Raw genomic sequence first — 14,733 nt, 5'->3', positions numbered from 1 at the left:
TATATAATTGGTTGCTCAACAGATATTTTATCTTCAATTCAAACAGTGTATTCTACACGATACTCGGGTAAAGAGAGTATACCTAGTAGAAAAGCTTAATTATTTCAGTGTACCCACTTACAAGTGTCCAATGACATATCATTAGGCATGTGTCATTGATACGTTTAACGACAGTTAAATGCTGCTGTAACCATCTATTGGTATGCAGCACTTTATTACGTTCGCTTATCCAGCAAATTATTGTATGATTCTGTACTTACTACTTAATACTTGAACATATTTTGCTTTGATACTGTTTTATATATTTTATAACATATTTTTAATACAAAGCCAACGGTTGTACTAAGTTTGTTGTACATTTATTCAAATATAAGCATCAGAGAAATTTGGAAATGCTCAATATGCTTAAAAATCAAAATAAATTGATTACATTGTACTAGTGTACTTTGGCACCGTATACCCACTACAAAAATGTAGACTACACCACAGACTGCAAACAACATAAGTGTGCTCCTTTTGTTAACGCTGTCACTTTGAACAGCTCCAGGTGGAGCAGACCCTGGAGGCGGCCAGCCTGAGGCGGTAGAACCTGCAGATCTGGGCGAGAAGGAGAAACACCCGGGTCAAACAGGACACCCTAAAGGAACCTGCGATGACTTGGTGAGTTTGTTTGCATTTGACTCTAAAAGCTGAGATGGACACATAAATGACAAAATGCTTCTTTCTTTTTTTTAAAATCAGGAGATCTGTTCGCTTGATAGCTTTCCAGACAGCGAGGATGAGGGGATCGGTAAGAAAGAAAAGAAGACGAAGAAGCTGAAGAAGAAAAAGAAGAAGAAGAAAGTAGGTGTTGCACAAACCTCAGTGAGGTTGGGACGGTTAGCCTGTTTTTAACATGATGAGAACAAGTCAGTGCATGGCAGGCGATCCTCCAGGGTGTTGCCTCGACTGGAAGCCTCACGTGAATAAGACGTGAGCTCCAAACAATGACGCAGCCACGCATGAGGAGACAAGTGGAAATTTTCACTGTGTTTTATGTGTCACCTGTCATGTTGTACCATTGACTCACAGCATTGTTATAGTAGGTGTGTGTTTTGTGCGTGTTTGGGGTGCTCCACCCTCCTCCTGGCAGCTCCACCAGCTCCTCTCAGACACCTCAGCTCGCCCCGTTCACTGACTCGCCCTCTCAGGTTGAATAATTATGATGCAGCTGTTCGAGCTCAAGACTAAACTGAACACTCGCTTTCCTTCTGTCTGGACAGGACTCCAGCTCATCATCATCTTCCTCCTCCTCCTGCTGTTCTTCCTCTTCTTCCTCCAGCTGCTCCTCTGACAGTGACAGTGAGGTAAGTTGTGGACAGACAAGTGCTGGTCGAGGATCGGATTACAGAAGTGGAAAAAAAAAAAAATCACACAAATTGTTTTAGACACGTTTTGCAAGGCAAACCAGTGCTACTCTCACATGCCAAGATGAATACATGAACTATACGCAAAGAAAAACCAACGTTTTCACTCATCCGTTCAATATAACGTCAAGAAATGCAGGTTCCCTCTTTGGAAAACACACAATTAGAAATATTCAAATCACATTAATGACGTGGTGTGTATGTTTAGGCAGTAATATAATGGTTGGGCTGTTTTTAAAGAAGGTAAAAATTAATAAGCATTTCCTTTCTGCTGTCCTTTTTAAACAGGAAATGATTAAATCTTATTGCTTTAATCTATGGAGTTTGATAACATGGTAAACATGATAACATATGAATACTAGAATGTTCCTGGAGGAATTTGACGGGGACTGTCAGGCTGCTGCCAATTTAAATAGTTGATTTTACAGTAATACGTGTTTGAGTTTGCTCTCAGCTACCACTATAACAAGCTGCAGCTGAATAGCTCTAAAAATGGCTGAGTTATAGATTTTCTCTTTTAGCTAAGGCAGCCATCTTGGATGTTTGATTTGTATTCAGTACATGATGGGGAACATTCTCAGCTACAACCTCACCAAATTTCAGCTTTGTATGTGTCAACATGGCTGAGTTAAAGCCATTTAAATGTAGCATTGGTGGCCATCTTGGGTTTTTGATTTTGATACATCATTTTATAGGAAACATTTTCAGCTATCACCACACCAAGTTTCAGCTCAGTATCACTAAAATTGACTGATTTATAGTATTCTTCCTTTTTTGCTTAGGCAGCCATACTGGATTTTTGATTTTCAATCATTAGAGATCATGGTCAGCTACCAACACGCCAAATTTCAGCTCAGTATCTTTAAAAATGGCTGAGTTATCATATTTTTTCTCTTTTAGCTAAGGCGGCCATGTTGGATGATTTTCATTAGGAATGTATTACAACTCGCTCTCAGCTACAATCATACTTAATTTCAGCTCAATATCTCAAAGAATGGCCGAGTTCTAGTCAATTTAGTATTTGCTGCGGTAGCTGTGGCAGCCATCTTGAATCAAAATGGCTCCAAACGTTAATCAGTTCTAGAGATATGCGGTGCACTGCTCTTCTCTGCGCTGCAATGGCAGTTCCCAGTTATGACCATTTATTTATTTTTGTATTTATTAGCACTGGTTCTTTAAAATGTGCAAAATAAACAATTTTATGAACTGATAGCATCTAGTGAAATTGTTCATGAAAACATGTCACCCATATTTTTATTTTTTTTTATAATATTTTTTGGTAATGTTTACTACTCTGCACATCCTTCCATGTAGTTTTAGGTGTTCTGAAATGGCTTCGCTTTGAAACGTCCTTTTCCAGTCCAGCTGTGCACAGATGCCCTCATGTTATCTTTGACTGTGCGTTTTTGTAGGTCAACAAGCCCCGAGGCCGAAAAGCTTAAATCATAATGCCTCCGCCCTCATGCCTCACTGTTGTTGACAGTTTGTGTAACCAGATATATCTCTGGTTTGTGCCAAATACACCTGTCTTCATGATGCAGTGGACATTCTGTCCAAAGGTTCTGCTCTAACGATCCATTCTCATTAAATAATGATGCAGTTTGACACCCAATGCTGGAACAACACCAAGTTTGAGTTTCAAAATAAAAATGTGGATTCTAGTGTTTGTTTCCTTGCCTGGCAGTGAACTGAGGTCAGCTGTAGTTGAAGGTAATTAACTTTACTGTGGAATAGTTTATTAAAATAATCTGAAGAGTTTTAAAATGGTCCTTGAAAGATTTATTGACATTAATGTTTCATGAAGTCGTGGACAGTTCAGACTTTTTCAAAGAGTGGTTCTATGTGAAGGTAAACATGTGATATCTCACCTGTTGTAGGTATAGCTCTTTAGATGACCTCAGTTTAAATAGAGGTCATCTGACTGGAATGATGAGCTAACAGTCTGATGAAACCCAACCCAACGTGGACAGCTGCCAGGTTAGATCCATGACAGCTGACAAAATACACAAGTTTTCAAAGTTTACAGTTATAATTTGTTTGTATATATGTATAATTGATGCTAGACATACACTAAGTACGCATCATTCTCAACAAACAAGTCTACATTTATAATAAATGAGTGAAATCAGCAGAGTCAAGTTCTATTGCCAACAATTGAGTCATTCGTTGTCCTTCGAACATTGACAGATACACTTCAGTCTTAACAACACACAAGCTATTATGGCTTTAAAACAGATTTTAAATAAATAAATAAAATACACATCATTTTATAAAAACTTCCATATAATTTCCAACTTTAAAACAGGTAGACACTCTTATTTCTATCTTTCTTTGGGAGAGAAATACTCCGAGGTTGGCTAGGGGCCTCAACGGCTTGGGGGAATGGCCTTGCCCAATCTTAGGTACTACTACTGGGCCTCCAATATTAGATCTTTTAAATACTGGCTTGAGGTGGAACTTCCCTTCTCCCAGACTGGTTCATTATTGAGACAAATTCTGCTAAACTTGTCTCTCTCATGGCTCTGGTCTATTCACTAACCCAATTTTCTACCGCAGAATATACAAAAAAATAAAATGGTCCAAAATTTCCCTTAAAATCTGGACTCAATTCCGGCGTCATTTTGGCCTTCAACTTTGATCTCTTCATGCACCTATCACAGCAAACCATATCTTTGCTCCCTCTCTTGTGAATAAAACCGTCATAGCTTGGTAAGATCTTGGCATACGGTCCTTCAAGGACTTATTCGTTGATGTTTTTGCCTCCTTTGCACAACTAGCAGACAGATTTGCTCTTCCATCACACCACTTTTTGATATCTACAAATCTGCAGTAATTTCCCCACTTTTCCCCATTTGTCTGAGGTCTCTGACCTGGATTCCTTGTTTTTGTCCACCCTTGGCTAAAGGTCTCTATTTTGACTCTTTAATTTAATCACCTCGTTCCATCCAAACTCTTTAAACTCAATTAGGAGCTTTTGGGAACAAGATATTGGGAAGAATATTTCTGATGAGCTTTGATCACATGTTCAGACACGGGTACATAAATCCTCTTTTTGCGTGAAGCATCATCTTATCCAATGCAAGTTAGTGCACCGTGTGTATTACACTAAAGCCCGTTTATCTAAAATATATAGCACGGTCTCTCCAGCTTGTGACAGATGTCAACAGTCCCCTGCAAATCTTATTAATATGTTTTGGCAGTGCCCTCAGCTTAATGCCTTTTGGACGGAGATATTTGCTGCTATATCTGAGGTGGTTGGAAGATAAATTTACCTGAAACCCTTAAGTGCTTTGTTTGGGGTCTTTTCTGGAGGGCCCCCCTTTAACCCCATCTAGCTTTTATGACCATTATGGCTCAGAGAGTGATACTACTCAAATGGAAAATGCCTCATCCCCCCTCTTGTTTACACTGGCTCAGGGATATCCTTTACTTTCTTAAACCTTAGAAAATTAGGATGTCCCTGCACGGCTTCTCTGAGCAATTTACACATACTTGGCAACCATTGCAACCGTTGGCTAAAGGAACCATCTTTCCCTCTGTGCCAGATTAGCTGCCATTATTATTATTTACTTATTTACCTTCCCTCTTTTCTTTTTTGTTCATAATATGTATATTTCTGGTCTTTTTTTCTGGAGGTTCCCCCTCTCCTTTTTTATTTTTTATTTTTACACATACATATTTAGTTTGATGGAGATGGCGATGCTGAACGGTTTTTTAATCTTTATTTTTTGAGAGTGGTGATTATTTCATCTTTTTTTTTTTTACTTATTACATTGCTGAGGGTGAAGGCTGCTCGTTTGTTTTTCTTTGTAATCATGTTTTTTGTGTTAAAGGAAAAAATAAACAAAAGTTGAAAACTTTTTTGTCCAACTTTAGATTACCTGATTATTACAGAAGAAATAATACATGAACTGAAGACAAAAAATTACCAGCAGTGTTCGTTTATAAAACTGTGTTAAGATGAGAGTTTTGGAAGAACTAGATAAAATAACTAATAACAATAAATTGAATCACAAATGTATGATTTTTTTTGCACACTTTTCTCTTCTTTCGGCTGCTCCTACTTCAGGGTTCACCACAGCGAACCAACTTGAACAAAGATTTGGCAATTATGTTTACACCAGATGTCCTTCCTGACACAACCACAGACACCTGAGCTACCACAGCCCTCTGTGTGGAGCAGAGAGCTACTAACTGGGGTGTCCAGGGAAGCAGATGGTGGATGTTAAGGTCCTTGTTCGATGGTCCAGAGTGGTGTAGTGGACCTTTCCCACCCACATTTTGATATTGTCAGTACACGTCATCGAACCAGCGATCTTCCAATCACAAGCCCACCTTCTCCTCTGTGCCACCACTCCCACCAATTTCATGCACACTAACGAGGATAAATGCAGGTGCTATAGCCCTCCCATCACCCCTGGCTCAAACAACCCAAGGACAACTGGACGACCACAGGAGTGAAAATCTGTCGTCCAAGTCCAAAGGAAAAAACCTCAAAGTCCCAATTTCTGTAGTGCATTGGATGTCTTTACACCCCTGTGATAATTTTCCATAAAGATGTGACAAAATGGGTCAAATCATATGTATTGCATCACAATTCTTAAGACGTATTCCTCCACTTTGTATTTGTAGGGTATGCATGTCACATGCACTTATTATTTTTTCCATAACCATTTCTCTGTTAGAGATGTAAAATAACCTGAAGAAACAGATTCTTCTCTGCTGTCTGTGTTAATCATTGTGGCAATGCTCAGTTCATATGAATAAATTCCCCTTTGACATCACTTCCTGTTACTGCACATGTAAATATCTGAACAACTACTTGTCTCATTGGCATAATTTTTTTTTGCAATACTTTATTAATGTTATCTTTCCAAAAACGCATTCGTATTTATTACAAAAATGTGATGTCACAGTCATTAAGCACACACAAAGGCACACGGACTCCCTTCAGTTTCTACATGTCTTCCATCCCAACTTGTCTTCAGCACGGTCTCCTCTCATTGCTTGAAAATGACACTTCCCAACATTTACAGCTCCTCTCCTTCCAGGACGGTCACAGCTGCAGAACAGGTCTGGTGTTGAGCTCCACAGGGAAACGTCAGCCCATCTTGGAGCGGGGTCAGGGTCTGGTTCGATCCAGTTTTGTGGCTATAGGAGCAGGTTGACCTGGGACTGACCTCTTACTGCTGCACGTTTGTCTCAGCCGGCGGGTTAGTGATCAGCTCCTGGCTGATAAATGATCAGTTGAAGACTCACCTGTTTTCCATTGTTCCATCAGATGTCTGGGGCAACAGTTGTGGTAGGAGGCTTTCTTCAAGTTCCCACTTCCACAAGTTCAGGTCTCTCTTCTAAATGAGTCCCCAAGGCTCAACGGGACTAACCTGTATAAATAAAGGTTGGAAAAATCCTGTTAGATCCATTATTTATTGTCCCAGTACACCTGTAAAACGTGTGCAGTTGTCATGAGAATCTTTTTGTACAACTCAAGAAAGTTGCTCCTCTTCCCTCCTCATCTTGCTCTGGCATGTCCTGATTGCCTATGTCAGTCATGACAGACCTGCTCACATCACACTCGCATGACCATATCCCGTGTCACAACGAGCTTCAGATGATCCCACACGTGTCCATGTAAATCCTGCTGACATCTTCAGAACAGCCCAATTAGGCCTATGGACCCAAACATAATTGATACCTTATTTTATGTCATTAAGGTGATTAAATTAATTGGAAACAAAATTACTTGTTAAGATAATGATTGTGGTAAAAGTGTCTGGACGCTTTTCAAATGTTCAAGTTTCAGCTTTGTCAACATTTTTGACTCTACATGAAATAAAGCACAAATACCTGAGATATTTCTGTTTTGTTGAGTTTAGCAGCATGCAGACAGGTAAAACTTGTTTTTTTTTTTAAGCTGTGTCGTCAAATTTATTCAGAGCACATTTAAAACAGAAACCGTTACCAAGTTGCTTAATAAAAATCACAGCATCAAGTAAAAAGATAATTAAAAGCATAAAAAAACAATGAGAAACAATGGGATAATAAATCCTGTGTGTGGGAAAAGCTGCAGCCTCTGCAGAAGCTGAAGACTGAACACAGTCGCTGTGTTTCATTTTTAAATACAAGTAAGATGGTCGCATGAGCTGTTCAGTGCACAAAACACTGGATTGTGTTTCACCTGAGGTGACAAGCACAGGTTCATGTGTCTTCAGCCTGACAGCACGCATCAGACAGGAGAGGAACACACCCAGGACTATAAAGTCATAGACGACTGCTTTATTTAGAGCCACCATGACTGAGATAAAGATGCATTTATGGGTTTGTGTGTTGGTTGCACAGTTTCATTTTGATTCTTGTGTTTGGTGGGCCCCATATGCAGAAAGGACTCAGAGAACTCAGGACTGAAAGGATTTAATAGAAGAAAAAACAAAAGTTGACGAGCATAACTTACATGACCACTGGGAAGACACGGAGGGAGACGAAACCAGAACACCATACGCGACGATTCCCAGACAGTGATGAACACAGAGACACAGACTTACAGTATTCAGACGCTAACAAATAAATCATGACAAACACCTGGGGAAGGAGAACAGGGGGCAGAGGCAGGAGCTGATTACAAGAGGGAGAAACACTGAGGAGAGCAGGACAGACCACAAGAGGGAGACAAATGCTTGAAAACACAAATCCTCAGATTCTGGCTGTTCAGAAAGTGGAAATGTTCATTATGATGTTGCAACAGAGATAAACAATTGTTCCTCTTTTGAAAGCTGCCTCATCTTTATCCTGACTGTATTTTCAACTCCTTCTAATCAGAACAGAGCAGCGATTGTATCTGTTCTAACAACACAGACTGCTCTTACTAACAAAGAGTATAAATGATAAGTACAAAAGAAATAATACTTATGTTCCTGCAGGATGAGGAGAAGAAAAAGAAGTTGAAGGTAAAGAAAGTAAAGTATGGGAGAATATACGTCTGGGACCCTAACATCATACCTTATGAAGGTGAGAGAGCACCATTTCCTCCTTGAAACAGTTTTCTTGATTCTACAGATTTGCATATCTGCTCCTTTCTTCAGGGGTCACCACAGCAAACTAAGTCGCACGAAGACTTGGCAATTATTTTTATACCATTTGTCCTTCCTGATGCAACCACAGACGACCGCGCTACCATAGCCCTCTGTGTGGAGCAGAGAGCTGTGGTCTAGGGCACCCAGGGGAGCAGATAGGGGGGGGTTAAGGGCCCAGAGTGGGGCAAATGAGGGTGGAGACAGGTGTATGTATGTGTGTGTGTATGTATATATATATATATATATATATATATATATACACACACACACACTAAAATAAACTACTACTATTAAAATAAACTACTAAAGTTTTGTCAAATTATTGAGGTAGCCCTTGGGGTGGCCAAAGATTACTCTAGGGTGGTTAAGACCACCACTGGCCACCCCCTGGCTCCTTCCTTGCTCCTGGTGGTGGATAAAATTGCTCTCTCCACTCACCAGGATCAGACCCCCCCCCCCCCCCGTTCTTCTCCACAGTGTAACTCCTACCCACTTGAACATCTTGCACCAACACAACAAGGTTTCCTTGCATTCCTTTATAATTCCAGTCCAGAAAAACACTCATCTGGAAAACTACAAATATTCACGATTCAAATCCCTCAGCGACAGGGGACATCAGTATACCTCTTGTTTAAATTTAATGTTAGTGTCAGAGTATGAAAGACTGGAGTGGTTTCAAAACTTCACTAAATTACCAGTCTAACCATCAGTCCAATTGGAACCACCAGGTTTATAAAATGTCCACTTTGGCCTCATTTACGTTCAGACTTCCTGTTGGCGCATCAGTTTCTCTGGTGCTCCAAATGGAGTTCATTTAAAAAGCTATCTTCTACAAGTAATATAGTGACTGTTTATAAGTTTTCCATATCTGAAACTGTGCTTTTTAGTTTTTAAAAGTTTTCTGTGTTTGATGTTTGCAGTTTCCAACAGCTATGTGGTGCCGCAGATCGCAGGCGGTCTGAAGGTGGAGGCGGTGAGAGACAACTCTGATCGTAGTTCATTTAAGACCGTAATACATGTAAGGTTTTACTCATCACATGCTGTTCTGCGTTGTGTTCAGGATTTGAGCTCATCGGATGAGGAGGATGAGAACATGGAGAAGAAGAAGAAAAAGGACAAGAAGAAGAAGAAGAAAAAGAAGAAGGTATACAAACTTTTACAGCATTTATCCCTGCTGGCTACAAAATATAACTTTTTTTATTTACAAACCGGATTCCAAAAATGTTGGGACACTAAACAAATTGTGAATAAAAACTGAATGCAATGATGTGGAGATGGCAAATGTCAATATTTTATTCGTAATATAACAAATGACAGATCAAAAGTTTAATCTGAGTAAATGTAACATTTTAAAGGAAAAATATGTTTATTCAAAATTTCAGTGTCAACAAATCCCAAAAAAGTTGGGACAAGTAGCAATAAGTGGCTGGAAAAAGGAAATTGAGCATATAACGAACAGCTGGAAGACCAATTAACACTAATTAGGTCAATTGACAACATGATTGGGTATAAAAAGAGCTTCTCAGAGTGTCAGTGTCTCTCAGAAGCCAAGATGGTAAGAGGATCACCAATTCCACCATTGTTGCGCAGAAAGATAGTGCAGCAATACCAGAATGGTGTTACCCAGCGTAAAATAGCAAAGACTTTTAAGTTGTCATCAACCGTGCATATCATCAAAAGATTCAGAGAATCTGGAACAATCGCTGTGCGTAAGGGTCAAGGCCGTAAAACTCTACTGGATGCTCGTGATTTCCGGGCCCTTAAACGTCACTGCACCTTAAACAGGAATGCCACTGTCAAGGAAATAACAGAATGGGCTCAGGAATACTTCCAGAAAGCATTGTCAGTGAACACAATCCACCGTGCCATCCGCCGTTGCCAGCTGAAACTCTACAGTGCAAAGAGGAAGCCATTTCTAAGCAAGCTCCACAAGCTCAGACGTTTGCACTGGGCCAGGGGTCATTTAAAATAAAGTGTGGCAAAATGGAAGACTGTTCTGTGGTCAGATGAGTCACGATTTGAAGTTCTTTATGGAACACTGGGACACCATGTCATCCAGACCAGAGAGGACAAGGATAGCCCAAAATGTTATCAACGCTCCGTTCAGAAGCCTGCATCACTGATGGTATGGGGTTGCATGAGCGCTTGTGGCATGGGCAGCTTGCATGTCTGGAAAGGCACCATTAATGCAGAGAACTATGTTCAGGTTCTAGAACAACATATGCTCCCATCTAGACGTCATCTCTTTCAGGGAAGACCCTGCATTTTTCAACACGATAATGCCAGACCACATTCTGCAGCAATCACAACATCATGGCTACGTAGGAGGAGGATCCAGGTACTGAAATGGCCAGCCTGCAGTCCAGATCTTTCACCTATAGAGAACATTTGGCGCATCATAAAGAGTAAGGTGCAACAAAGAAGGCCCAAGACGATTGAACAGTTAGAGGCCTGTATTAGACATGAATGGGAGAGCATTCCTATTTCTAAACTTGAGAAACTGGTCTCCTCTGTCCCCAGACATCTGCTGAGTGTTGTAAGAAGAAGGGGGGATGCCACAAAATTGTAAAAATGGACTCGTCCCAACTTTTTGGGGATTTGTTGACGCCATGAAATTTGGAAGCAACAGATTTTTCCCTTAAAATGATACATTCTCTCAGTTTAAACTTTTGATCTGTGATTTGTGTTCTATTCTGAATAAAATATTAGATGTTGGCACCTCCACATCATTGCATTCAGTTTTTATTCACAATTTGTTTAGTGTCCCAACTTTTTTGGAATCCGGTTTGTATTTAACAACAAGTTCTTCCAATATTAAAGGTATATTTAATTTGTGGCAGGCATCCTCTTCCTCCTCGTCTGACAGTTCGTCCTCTGATAGTGAAGATGAGAAGAAGAAAAAGAAAAAGATGAAAAAGAAGAAGTTAAAGAAGATTCGAAAAAAGGTACATTTTACACTTGTATGATTTTTTTTGGTGTTTTACTGTGATTAAAGGAATTCTATTTTTCTATTTATTTTAAAGGACTCCAGCTCCTCCTTGTCTTCTTCCTCGGATAGTGAGAAAGAAAAGAAAAAGAAAAAGAAGAAAAAGAAGAAGAAGAAGGTACAGTGTGGAAAAAACAAACAAAACAATTACTATTCCTGTCAGCTCTAACTTTAACTCATAAATCAAGGTTTGTTTTTCTATTTTCAGATCTCTAGTTCTTCTGATACCTCCTCTTCATCATTCTCATCATCTTCTGACAGTGAGGATGACAAGAAAAAGAAGAAGAAGAAAAAGGACAAGAAAAAGAAGAAAAAGAAAGCCAAGAAAAAGGTGGAACATGTTCAAAGTTCTGATATTTACTGTTGTAGAGTTAGGGCTGGTCTGAGCACCCTTTATCAGGTGTTTACACTAACCGTAATGTTGACTGGCTCAACCCCACAAATATTATATATTTACGGGAGTTCTTGTAGCAAATTTAATTCCCCTCTTTCGAAGAAAATACAAAAGAATCCGGTAATTTAAGAACACATTTTTGTAACGTTTATTTTCAGTTGGAATAATGACAATATGAAAAATATGGCAAATATGAAATATGGATGAATAACCAATAGTAATATTTCAGAAAGTGAATGACGTAATTAATAGAGACTTTGAGAAGGAGTATAGATTCAATTTGGTCTAAGGTTTTTAGCTCTAACGTTAAAATTTAGGTAAGCTTATCTCAGATTCATGAACTAAACTATGTCTAAACAAAGTTAGTTGGCACTTGGTGTTCTCTCATCAGAAGGAAAATGTTTAATCCTACCGGGGAGGTGTGTCCATATTTCTTTCATTACCACAGCGGATGCGGGAAGAGCCGGTGGCCTGCTGTCCCAAGAAGGATGTCTTTCTCAGGGCTATGATTCGTTTGGCATGTACCATCTTGCTCCTGGGTGTTTGCACATTATAGAACTTCCTCCATCTCTTGGCTGGACTGGCTAAGAGCCAACTCTTCACCAGGACACTTCTTCCATCACGAGACTGTTTCTCCAGAGAGTTCTCCTCTCAGAAACTTTTAGCAAGCTCTCATTCCAGCTGCTCAACAACAACTGACTTTGGTGTCCCGTTTACTTGACACTTCAGAAGACATGCCCCTAATTTTTAACCAGTCAGAGTGTTCTCACAGTGGGTGCACACAAATGTATAATTAATGTAATTATAACCTTCTTTCTCAAAGTCTCAGAGAAGATAACACAATAGCATTTGTTAAAGAGGGTGACACCTTGTTTTGCATAAACACCATTTCTTTCAGCAAAATGCAAGTTTGATTCTGGCACCCTATTGTTACAAACAAAAATATTTGTTGAAATTCTGTCCATTTGGGTTTTACTTCCTTTGTTACCACAGCAACCACAGTCTGTTAGTAAGGCAAAGTTCACTTCTTTGATGAACTTCTGGGTTGGAGTCTTAATGTCTGTTCTTCACAAGAGGGGGTTAATTAGCACAGAGAATATGGATCTAGGCGTGGTCAGGATGAGAACATCCTGATTTGGGAGATTAACACATAGAGAAGGGGGTTAGGAGAGCCAGGTGTCTCCGAGGATGTTTTGTCTCCGAGGATGGTTGGATGGACGCTATAGATTTGGAAGAAAATGCAGAAAAAAACAACTGAAAACAGATATATTATTATATTATCATTATTATTATTTTATTATGCAACCATCATAAGGCAGACATATATGGTATACAATAGTCTCCATCCATCTGTAAACTTTCTTTTGTCCTGCCCATAACTTCTGAACCACTCAAGATTATTGCACAAAACTTGACACACATTTGTACCACAACTACATGGCACGTTGTATAATCTTTTCATCACCCCGGCCCTAAAGTCAAGGTCAAAAGTTATACACAGTATTTTCTTGTCTGGGCCTTGGCTACAGATTTCTGTGTCATAGTTTAATATGTGTATAATGCACCATATGTGGTACTCTTCTTTTGACTGGCTTTGCATAAAATTAATTTTTAATAGCTAAATTTAAGAATCTATATCAGGGAAAACCTAAAAATTGTTTAACTGCATGTTACATTTCATTTATTCTTCCAATGTAAATTTGAGCAGCATGTTGAATGTGATAAATGTCAAAAGTGAATGTTTGTTTGGCCCAAAAGACAAACTGATGGTTGTTTTTGATTGAAGCAGGACTCCAGATCTTCATCCTCATCTTCTGACAGTGAGAAAGATAGGAAGAAGAAAAAGAAGAAGGACAAGAAAAAGGCAAGTCTGTGCTTGTTTCTTAAAGAGAAGTGTAAAAAATAAAATCTAAGGATTTTGTTCACTTTTGAGCAGAAAAAAAACTGAATTCCCAAATGCTGATCATGCTTCGCCTGAGAAGCTGAGTTCTGCTCGCAAAAAATTGAATCTGCAGCAGATTAGAAAACTGTTTAGAATAAAAAGTTAACCATGTAAATGAGAGCTACAAACATGAACCTGCAGGTTATCTTAATAAAAAAATATATATTCACGTTTTGAAAATTGCTTTCAAATTACTCCAACAACAGCTCAACATATCCTTTAAAACTGTCTTACCTCACTTTTTGAACACCTGAGTTTGTTTTCTATGACAGGATGAAGAGCAAAAAAAACCAACTGAGATTTCAGCTGCAGGTGAGTTTCAATCTGTAAAAACCAACAAAAACAAGTCCTTATTCCACAGAAGTTGTTGTAAAATGTTAATAAAGACAGAATGCAAGGATTTGCAAATCTTATGAACTATATTTTCTTCACAAATTTTCTCAAGAAACAGATGTTTAAAATAAGGAATGGTACACTATATCAAAATTCAAGCTCAATAATCCAGGTAAAATATCCAACAATGTTCAATCAGGACATCTGGATAGTTTTTCTTTTTTTGTTGAGAGATGTTTCACCCTCCATCTGGAGGACTTCATCAGTCTCAGAAGTAACAAACAAACTGTTTTCCCCACCAAGCAGTACACTCCTACAGTGAACCCTGGTGATAAGATGGTTTATGTCCCCTGAGGTCCTTCAAAGCCTCCAACAACTGGTCTCCTCAGGTCTTTCAGAACCTCCAAGAACTAGTTTCTGTAGGTCCTCCAAGACCTCCAATACTTGGTCTCCTGAGGTCTTCCAAAACCTCCAATACATGGCCTCCTGAGGTCTTCCAAAACCTCCAATACTTGGTCTCCTGAGGTCTTCCAAAACCTCCAATACATGGCCTCCTGAAGTCTTCCAAAACCTCCAGTAAATGGCCTCCTGTGGTCCTCCAA

The 14,733-nt window shown here is 39.3% G+C and overlaps 1 protein-coding gene across 4 annotated transcripts in view; it reads left to right on the top strand.

The window, feature by feature from the left end:
• LOC119410551 (uncharacterized G-patch domain protein DDB_G0278987) overlaps positions 1-14,733 on the top strand; it is a 19,722-nt gene that overhangs the window by 771 nt on the left and 4,218 nt on the right. For 2 of the 4 annotated variants that reach the window (XM_037677436.1, XM_037677434.1), the window contains exons 2-12: positions 542-660; positions 742-843; positions 1,263-1,346; positions 8,324-8,411; positions 9,397-9,449; positions 9,537-9,620; positions 11,317-11,421; positions 11,500-11,580; positions 11,671-11,793; positions 13,643-13,720; positions 14,071-14,110. In XM_037677436.1, the coding sequence (XP_037533364.1) occupies positions 542-660; positions 742-843; positions 1,263-1,346; positions 8,324-8,411; positions 9,397-9,449; positions 9,537-9,620; positions 11,317-11,421; positions 11,500-11,580; positions 11,671-11,793; positions 13,643-13,720; positions 14,071-14,110 (957 nt within the window). The remainder of the gene's footprint in view (positions 1-541; positions 661-741; positions 844-1,262; positions 1,347-8,323; positions 8,412-9,396; positions 9,450-9,536; positions 9,621-11,316; positions 11,422-11,499; positions 11,581-11,670; positions 11,794-13,642; positions 13,721-14,070; positions 14,111-14,733) is intronic. The other 2 variants (XM_037677435.1, XM_037677437.1) reach the window with 2 other exon arrangements.

This window comes from Nematolebias whitei, chromosome 6 (assembly GCF_014905685.2).
Source record: "Nematolebias whitei isolate Nwh7 chromosome 6, NemWhi1, whole genome shotgun sequence".
Taxonomy (NCBI): domain Eukaryota; kingdom Metazoa; phylum Chordata; class Actinopteri; order Cyprinodontiformes; family Rivulidae; genus Nematolebias; species Nematolebias whitei.
The sequence above is the reverse complement of the archived record's forward strand: the minus strand, read 5'-3'. Positions and strand labels throughout refer to the sequence as shown.